General features: G+C 46.8%; 1 protein-coding gene across 1 annotated transcript in view; it reads right to left on the minus strand.

The window, feature by feature from the left end:
• Positions 1–9,925, minus strand: part of LOC121557071 (high affinity cationic amino acid transporter 1) — a 59,070-nt gene that overhangs the window by 12,054 nt on the left and 37,091 nt on the right. The window contains exons 7-8 of the mRNA XM_041870947.2: positions 8,259–8,481; positions 297–433 (exon numbers count right to left, since the gene is read on the minus strand). Coding sequence (XP_041726881.2) covers positions 297–433; positions 8,259–8,481 — 360 coding nt within the window. The remainder of the gene's footprint in view (positions 1–296; positions 434–8,258; positions 8,482–9,925) is intronic.

The raw sequence follows: 9,925 nt of genomic DNA on the forward strand, positions 1-9,925 counted from the left end.
GTACAGAAAGCAAACTGCTTGGCCACATCATCCACAGAGCTGGGGTCCAATCTGACGAACTCTACTATAGGGTCACAGCACTCTGAACACCAGGTGCCACATCATCCACAGAGCTGGGGTCCAATCTGATGGACTCTACTAAAGGGTCACAGCACTCTGAACACCAGGTTTATTGAACTTTAATCTCTCCGTTCATGGTGATCACAGCTCGGTAAACAACGACCCCATTCAGCTCCTCTCTCTACCACTGTCCCACCAACTCTAACTCTGGGAATTTAACCCCTGACGCTGCTTACCAGACATGACCCCAGCGGCCATGGTGGACATGATGGGTGTCTTCCTCTTACTGACGCGGGCCAAGAAGGAGAAGAGGAGGCCGTCGCGAGACATGGCAAATATTATACGAGGGAGAGGGAACATGGAGCCCAGGAGACTGGGGGGAGGAAGGGAGAGGAAGAGAAATAGGAGAGAGGGAGATTGGGATGGAATAGTAGGTTTAAGAGGGGTGAGGGGGAACAGGGGAAAATAATATGGTAGAGAGGAGGAGGAGGGGGAGAGGAGGAGGGGGGAGAGGAGGAGGGGGAGAGGAGGAAGTGAGAGTCAGGGGAGAGGGGGAGGGGGAGTGGGTGAAGTGACAGTCAGGGGAGAGGAGGAGGGGGAGAGGAGGAGGGGGAGAGGGTGAAGTGACAGTCAGGGAGAGGAGGAGGGGAGAGGAGGAGGGGGAGAGGGTGAAGTGACAGTCAGGGGAGAGGAGGAGGGGGAGAGGATGAGGGGGAGAGGAGGAAGTGACAGTCAGGGGAGAGGAGGGAGGGAGAGGAGGAGGGGAGAGGAGGAAGTGAGAGTCAGAGGAGAGGAGGAGGGGAGTGGAGGAGGGGGAGAGGAGAAGTCAGTCGGGGGAGGAGGAGGGGAGAGGAGGAAGTGACAGTCAGGGGAGAGGAGGAGGGGAGAGGAGGAGGGGGAGAGGAGGAAGTGACAGTCAGGAGAGGAGAGGGGAGAGGAGGGGGAGAGGAGGAAGTGACAGTCAGGGGAGAGGAGGAGGGGGAGAGGAGGAGGGGGAGAGGAGTAAGTGACAGTCAGGGGAGAGGAGGAGGGGGAGAGGAGGAGGGGGAGAGGATGAGGGGAAGAGGAGGAAGTGACAGTCAGGGGAGAGAAGGAGGGGGAGAGGAGGATGGGGAGAGGATGAGGGGAAGAGGAGGAAGTGACAGTCAGGGGAGAGGAGGAGGGGGAGAGGAGGAAGTGACAGTCAGGGGAGAGGAGGAGGGGGAGAGGAGGAAGTGACAGTCAGGGGAGAGGAGGAGGGGGAGAGGAGGATGGGGGAGAGGAGGAAGTGACAGTCAGGGGAGAGGAGGAGGGGGATAGGAGGAGGGGGAGAGGAGGAAGTGACAGTCAGGGGAGAGGAGGAGGGGGAGAGGAGGAGGGGGAGAGGAGGAAGTGACAGTCAGGGGAGAGGAGGAGGGGGAGAGGATGAGGGGGAGAGGAGGAAGTGAGAGTCATAGGAGGAGGGGGAGAGGGGTTAAAAGAAGGGGGAGAAGAAAAGGGTCAAACTAGTATAGAGCAGGAAGACACATGGAGTCAAACATCAAAATCCCCCCTATAATGTAGCTCCCTATAATGTAGCTCCCTGTAATGTAGCTGTAATGTAGCTGTAATGTAGCTCCCTGTAATGTAGCTGTAATGTAGCTCCCTGTAATGTAGCTGTAATGTAGCTCCCTGTAATGTAGCTCCCTGTAATGTAGCTGTAATGTAGCTCCCTGTAATGTAGCTGTAATGTAGCTCCCTGTAATGTAGCTCCCTGTAATGTAGCTCCCTGTAATGTAGCTCCCTGTAATGTAGCTCCCTGTAATGTAGCACCCTGTAATGTAGCTCCCTGTAATGTAGCTCCCTGTAATGTAGCTCCCTGTAATGTAGCTGTAATGTAGCTCCCTGTAATGTAGCTCCCTGTAATGTAGCTCCCTGTAATGTAGCACCCTGTAATGTAGCTCCCTGTAATGTAGCTCCCTGTAATATAGCTCCCTGTAATATAGCTCCCTGTAATGTAGCTCCCTGTAATATAGCTCCCTGTAATGTAGCTCCCTGTAATATAGCTCCCTGTAATATAGCTCCCTGTAATGTAGCTCCCTGTAATGTAGCTCCCTGTAATATAGCTCCCTGTAATATAGCTCCCTGTAATGTAGCTGTAATGTAGCTGTAATGTAGCTCCCTGTAATATAGCTCCCTGTAATGTAGCTGTAATGTAGCTCCCTGTAATGTAGCTCCCTGTAATGTAGCTCCCTGTAATGTAGCTGTAATGTAGCTCCCTGTAATGTAGCTCCCTGTAATGTAGCTCCCTGTAATGTAGCTCCCTGTAATGTAGCTGTAATGTAGCTCCCTGTAATGTAGCTCCCTGTAATGTAGCTCCCTGTAATGTAGCTCCCTGTAATGTAGCTCCCTGTAATGTAGCTGTAATGTAGCTGTAATGTAGCTCCCTGTAAAGTAGCTCCCTGTAATGTAGCTCCCTGTAATGTAGCTCCCTGTAATGTAGCTCCCTGTAATGTAGCTGTAATGTAGCTGTAATGTAGCTCCCTGTAATGTAGCTCCCTGTAAACTAGCTGTAATGTAGCTCCCTGTAATGTAGCTCCCTGTAATGTAACTCCCTGTAATGTAGCACCCTGTAATGTAGCTCCCTGTAATGTAGCTCCCTGTAATGTAGCTCCCTGTAATGTAGCTCCTTGTAATGTATCACTCTGTAATGTAGCTGTAATGGAGCACCCTGTAATGTAGCTCCCTGTAATGTAGCTCGCTGTAATGTAGCTCCCTGTAATGTAGCTCCCTGTAATGTAGCTCCCTGTAATGTAGCTCCCTGTAATATAGCTCCCTGTAATGTAGCTGTAATGTAGCTCCCTGTAATATAGCTCCCTGTAATGTAGCTCCCTGTAATGTAGCTCCCTGTAATGTAGCTTCCTGTAATGTAGCTCCCTGTAATATAGCTCCCTGTAATGTAGCTCCCTGTAATGTAGCTCCCTGTAATGTAGCACCCTGTAATGCAGCTCCCTGTAATGTAGCTGTAATGTAGCTCCCTGTAATGTAGCTCCCTGTAATGTAGCTCCTTGCAATGTAACTGCAATGTAGCTCCCTGTAATGTAGCTCCCTGTAATGTAGCTCCCTGTAATGTAGCTCCCTGTCATGTAGCACCCTGTAATGTAGCTCCCTGTAATGTAGCTCCCTGTAATGTAGCTCCTTGTAATGTATCACTCTGTAATGTAGCTGTAATGGAGCACCCTGTAATGTAGCTCCCTGTAATGTAGCTCGCTGTAATGTAGCTCCCTGTAATGTAGCTCCCTGTAATTTAGCTCCCTGTAATGTAGCTCCCTGTAATGTAGCTCCCTGTAATGTAGCACCCTGTAATGCAGCTCCCTGTAATGTAGCTGTCATGTAGCTCCCTGTAATGTAGCTCCCTGTAATGTAGCTCCCTGTAATGTAGCTCCCTGTAATGTAGCATCCTGCTAATGTAGCTCCCTGTAATGTAGCACCCTGTAATGTAGCTCCCTGTAAGGTAGCTCCCTGTAATGTAGCTCCCTGTAATGTAGCTCCCTGTAATGTAGCTCCCTGTAATGTAGCTGTAATGTAGCTCCCTGTAATATAGCTCCCTGTAATGTAGCTGTAATGTAGCTCCCTGTAATGTAGCTCCCTGTAATGTAGCTCCCTGTAATGTAGCTCCCTGTAATGTAGCTCCCTGTAATGTAGCACCCTGTAATGTAGCTGTAATGTAGCTCCCTGTAATGTAGCTGTAATGTAGCTCCCTGTAATGTAGCTCCCTTTAATGTAGCTCCCTGTAATGTAGCTGTAATGTAGCTCCCTGTAATGTAGCTCCCTGTAATGTAGCTGTAATGTAGCTCCCTGTAATGTAGCTCCCTGTAATGTAGCTCCCTGTAATGTAGCTCCCTGTAATGTAGCTCCCTGTAATGTAGCTCCCTGTAATGTAGCACCCTGTAATGTAGCTCCCTGTAATGTAGCTCCCTGTAATGTAGCTCCCTGTAATAGCACCCTGTAAGGTAGCTCCCTGTAATGTAACTCCCTGTAATGTAGCACCCTGTAATGTAGATCCCTGTAATGCAGCTCCCTGTAATGTAGCTCCCTGTAATGTAGCTCCCTGTAATGGAGCACCCTGTAATGTAGCTCCCTGTAATGTAGCTCCCTGTAATGTAGCTCCCTGTATTGTAGTTCCTTTTGATGTAGCTGTAATGTAGCACCCTGTAATGTAGCTCCCTGTAATGTAGCTCCCTGTAATGTAGCTCCCTGTAATATAGCTCCCTGTAATGTAGCTGTAATGTAGCTCCCTGTAATATAGCTCCCTGTAATGTAGCTCCCTGTAATGTAGCTCCCTGTAATGTAGCTTCCTGTAATGTAGCTCCCTGTAATATAGCTCCCTGTAATGTAGCTCCCTGTAATGTAGCTCCCTGTAATGTAGCACCCTGTAATGCAGCTCCCTGTAATGTAGCTGTAATGTAGCTCCCTGTAATGTAGCTCCCTGTAATGTAGCTCCTTGCAATGTAACTGCAATGTAGCTCCCTGTAATGTAGCTCCCTGTAATGTAGCTCCCTGTAATGTAGCTCCCTGTAATGTAGCTCCCTGTAATGTAGCTCCTTGTAATGTATCACTCTGTAATGTAGCTGTAATGGAGCACCCTGTAATGTAGCTCCCTGTAATGTAGCTCGCTGTAATGTAGCTCCCTGTAATGTAGCTCCCTGTAATGTAGCTCCCTGTAATGTAGCTCCCTGTAATGTAGCTCCCTGTAATGTAGCACCCTGTAATGCAGCGCCCTGTAATGTAGCTGTCATGTAGCTCCCTGTAATGTAGCTCCCTGTAATGTAGCTCCCTGTAATGTAGCTCCCTGTAATGTAGCACCCTGTAATGTAGCTCCCTGTAATGTAGCTCCTGTAATGTAGCTCCCTGTAATGTAGCTCCCTGCAATGTAGCTCCCTGTAATGTAGCTCCCTGTAATGTAGCTCCCTGTAATGTAGCACCCTGTAATGTAGCATCCTGCTAATGTAGCTCCCTGTAATGTAGCACCCTGTAATGTAGCTCCCTGTAATGTAGCTCCCTGTAATGTAGCTCCCTGTAATGTAGCTCCCTGTAATGTAGCTCCCTGTCATGCAGCTCCCTGTAATGTAGCTGTAATGTAGCTCCCTGTAATGTAGCTGTAATGTAGCTCCCTGTAATATAGCTCCCTGTAATGTAGCTCCCTGTAAGGTAGCTCCCTGTAATGTAGCTCCCTGTAATGTAGCTCCCTGTAATGTAGCTGTAATGTAGCTCCCTGTAATGTAGCTCCCTGTAATGTAGCCTCTGCAATGTAGCTCCCTGTAATGTAGCTCCCTGTAATGTAGCACCCTGTAATGTAGCTCCCTGTAATGTAGCTCCCTGTAATGTAGCTCCCTGTAATGTAGCTCCCTGTAATGTAGCTCCCTGTAATGTAGCTCCCTGTAATGTAGCTCCCTGTAATATAGCTCCCTGTAATGTAGCTGTAATGTAGCTCCCTGTAATGTAGCTGTAATGTAGCTGTAATGTAGCTCCCTGTAATGTAGCTCCCTGTAATGTAGCTCCCTGTAATGTAGCTGTAATGTAGCTCCCTGTAATGTAGCTCCCTGTAATGTAGCTCCCTGTAATGTAGCTCCCTGTAATGTAGCTCCCTGTAATGTAGCTCCCTGTAATGTAGCACCCTGTAATGTAGCTGTAATGTAGCTCCCTGTAATGTAGCTGTAATGTAGCTGTAATGTAGCTCCCTGTAATGTAGATCCCTGTAATGTAGCTCCCTGTAATGTAGCTGTAATGTAGCTCCCTGTAATGTAGCTCCCTGTAATGTAGCTCCCTGTAATGTAGCTGTAATGTAGCTCCCTGTAATGTAGCTCCCTGTAATGTAGCTGTAATGTAGCTCCCTGTAATGTAGCTCCCTGTAATGTAGCTCCCTGTAATGTAGCTGTAATGTAGCTCCCTGTAATGTAGCTCCCTGTAATGTAGCTCCCTGTAATGTAGCTGTAATGTAGCTCCCTGTAATGTAGCTCCCTGTAATGTAGCTCCCTGTAATGTAGCTCCCTGTAATGTAGCTTCCTGTAATGTAGCTGTAATGTAGCTCCCTGTAATGTAGCTCCCTGTAATGTAGCTCCCTGTAATGTAGCTCCCTGTAATGTAGCTGTAATGTAGCTCCCTGTAATGTAGCTCCCTGTAATGTAGCTGTAATGTAGCTCCCTGTAATGTAGCACCCTGTAATGTAGCTGTAATGTAGCTCCCTGTAATGTAGCTGTAATGTAGCTGTAATGTAGCTCCCTGTAATGTAGCTCCCTGTAATGTAGCTCCCTGTAATGTAGCTGTAATGTAGCTCCCTGTAATGTAGCTCCCTGTAATGTAGCTCCCTGTAATGTAGCTGTAATGTAGCTCCCTGTAATGTAGCTCCCTGTAATGTAGCTGTAATGTAGCTCCCTGTAATGTAGCTCCCTGTAATGTAGCTCCCTGTAATGTAGCTGTAATGTAGCTCCCTGTAATGTAGCTCCCTGTAATGTAGCTCCCTGTAATGTAGCTCCCTGTAATGTAGCTTCCTGTAATGTAGCTGTAATGTAGCTCCCTGTAATGTAGCTCCCTGTAATGTAGCTCCCTGTAATGTAGCTGTAATGTAGCTCCCTGTAATGTAGCTCCCTGTAATGTAGCTCCCTGTAATGTAGCTCCCTGTAATGTAGCTCCCTGTAATGTAGCTGTAATGTAGCTCCCTGTAATGTAGCTCCCTGTAATGTAGCTCCCTGTAATGTAGCTCCCTGTAATGTAGCTCCCTGTAATGTAGCTCCCTGTAATGTAGCTCCCTGTAATGTAGCTCCCTGTAATGTAGCTCCCTGTAATGTAGCTCCCTGTAATGTAGCTGTGGCCTATATAGTGCCCTACTGTTGACCAAATGGCATCCTATTCCCTATATAGTGCCCTACTGTTGACCAAATGGCATCGTATTCCCTATATAGTGCCCTACTGTTGACCAAATGGCATCATATTCCCTATATAGTGCCCTACTGTTGACCAAATGGCATCCTATTCCCTATATAGTGCACTACTGTTGACCAAATGGCATCGTATTCCCTATATAGTGCACTACTGTTGACCAAATGGCACCCTATTCCCTATATAGTGCCCTACTGTTGACCAAATGGCATCCTATTCCCTATATAGTGCCCTACTGTTGACCAAATGGCATCCTATTCCCTATATAGTGCCCTACTGTTGACCAAATGGCATCCTATTCCCTATATAGTGCCCTACTGTTGACCAAATGGCATCGTATTCCCTAAATAGTGCCCTACTGTTGACCAAATGGCATCGTATTCCCTATATAGTGCACTACTGTTGACCAAATGGCACCCTATTCCCTATATAGTGCCCTACTGTTGACCAGAGCCCTATGGACCCTGATGAAAAGTAGTGCACTATAAAGAGAATTGGATGCCATTTTGGGACGCACTCATAATCATCAAACAGGCGATTCAGACAGAGGGATCATGGTTTCAATAAAACACATTTTATATTGGAATATCAGGAGAAGCTAATCAATTAGACAGACGTTCTATCACAGACACTGCTTATAACTACACTCTTAGAAAAAAAGGTGCTATCTAGAACCTAAAAGTGTTCTTCAGCTGTCCCCGTAGGAGAACCCTTTGACGAACCCTTGTTGGTTCCCGGTAGAACCCTTTTGGTTCCAAGTAGAACCCTTTTGGTTCCAAGTAGAGCCGTTTTGGGTTAAATGTAGAACCCTTTCCACAGAGGATTCTACATGGAACCCAAAAATGTTTTACTTTGAACCGAAAAGGGTTATCCTATGGGGACAGCCGAAGAACTTGTGTGAATCAACTTAGAAGTAGACATGTTAATAGAACTCAATATGACCTGTCAGATATATCTGTTAGTTAGTAGACATATTAATACAACTCAATGCATTCAGAACCATTAATGTGCATGTCAGATCTCTCTCTACCGATATTAATAGATAGAACTGTTAGATTAATGGGACAATATGACCTGTCAGATCTCTCTACTGATATTAATAGACAGCAGGGGGATTAAATACCCTCCATGGTTAAATATATACCCACTAAGAAACACGCACGCACGCACACACACCTGGTGGTGTGAGCTAAACTCACTGATCACAGCAGCAGGGTGATGTGTGTGTGTGTGTGTACATACAGGATAGTTTGTCTAGGTGAGGCTAGGTGTGTGTCTATATGTGATGTATGTCTACTTACCTGGTGGACAGAGCACACAGTGACCCTACAGCCACAGCGTAGGTGGCTCCCTCCCAGCCCACATATGTAAAGGCTGCAGGCAGAGGACTGTTGTTATCTAGGAGGTAGTAGGGCATCATCATGGTGAGCGCAGCAGACACGCCGAAGTAGGCCACGAAACAGATGAGGAGAGACGACACGATGCCAATGGGAATGGCCCTCTGAGGGTTCTTCACCTCCTCACCTGGGGGCAGAGGTAAGCGGTTAGAGGGCAGAGGTTAAAGGTCAGGGGTTAAAGGTTAGAGGGTTGGAGGTCAGGGACAGACTTGTGTTGTGACATTGCCTTTAAAATAAATCTAAAAAGGCATTAAATCAGCTTTTTTTCCTCTAGATCTACACAACCTGTTTCACATATTCAAAGTGAAAGAAAGTTAACGTTTTAAATGAATACGTTTTTTTTTAAACGAAGACGTCTTAATTGTGTATATCTTCACACCACAGAGTTAATACTTGGTGGGAGTACCTTTGGCAGCCATAATAGTTGTCAATCATTTTGAATATTTTTTATTTATTTTTTCCTCCCCCTTTTTCTCCCCAATTTTTGTGATTATGATTTTGTCTCATCGCTGCAACTCCCCAACGGGCTCTGGAGAAGCGAAGGTCGAGTCATGCGTCCTCCGAAACATGACCCACCAAACCACGCTTCTTAACACCCGCTTGCTTAATCCAGAAGCCAGCTACACACTGGAGGAAACACCGTTCAACTGACAACCGAGGTCAGCCTGCAGGCGCCCGGCCCGTCACAGGGAGTCGCTAGAGCGCGATGAGCCAAGTAAAGCCCCCCCCCCCCCGGCCATTGACTCAAGACATTTCAGCTTTTCATTTTTTATTAATTTGTAAAAGTTAATTTAGAAAAACATGATTCCACTTTGACATTACGGGGTATTGTGTTTAGGCCAGTGACAAAAAAATCTCAATGTAATCCATTTAAAATTCAGGCTATAACGCAACAACATGTTAAAAAAGTCAAGGGGTGTGAATACTTTCTGAAGGCACTGTACAGTCTTGGTCCAAAATTTTGAGAATGACACAAATACCAGCTGCCATCATGTCAGTAATTCTCTCGTTAACACAGGTGAGAGTGTTGACGAGGACAAGGCTGAAGATCACTCTGTCATGCTGATTGAGATAGTATAACAGACTGGAAGATTTAAAAGGAGGGTGGTGCTTGAAATCATTGTTCTTCCTCTGTTAACCATGGTTACCCGCAAGGAAACATGTGCCGTCATCATTGCTTTGCACAAAAAGGGCTTCACATTCAAGGATATTGCTGCTAGTAAGATTGCACCTAAATCAACCATTTATCGGATCATCAAGAACTTCAAGGAGAGAGGTTCAATTGTTGTGAAGAAGGCGTCAGGGCGCCCAAGAAAGTCCAGCAAGCGCCAGGACCGTCTCCTAAAGTTGATTCAGCTGCGGGATCGGGGCACCACCAGTGCAGAGCTTGCTCAGGAATGGCAGCAGGCAGGTGTGAGTGCATCTGCATGCACAGTGAGGCAAATACTTTTGGAGGATGGCCTGGTGTCAAGAAGGGCAGCAAAGAAGCCACTTCTCTCCAGGAAAAACATCAGGGACAGACTGATATTCTGCAAAAGGTACAGGGATTGGACTGCTGAGGACTGGGGTAA

Source organism: Coregonus clupeaformis, chromosome 34, assembly GCF_020615455.1.
Source record: "Coregonus clupeaformis isolate EN_2021a chromosome 34, ASM2061545v1, whole genome shotgun sequence".
NCBI lineage: Eukaryota > Metazoa > Chordata > Actinopteri > Salmoniformes > Salmonidae > Coregonus > Coregonus clupeaformis.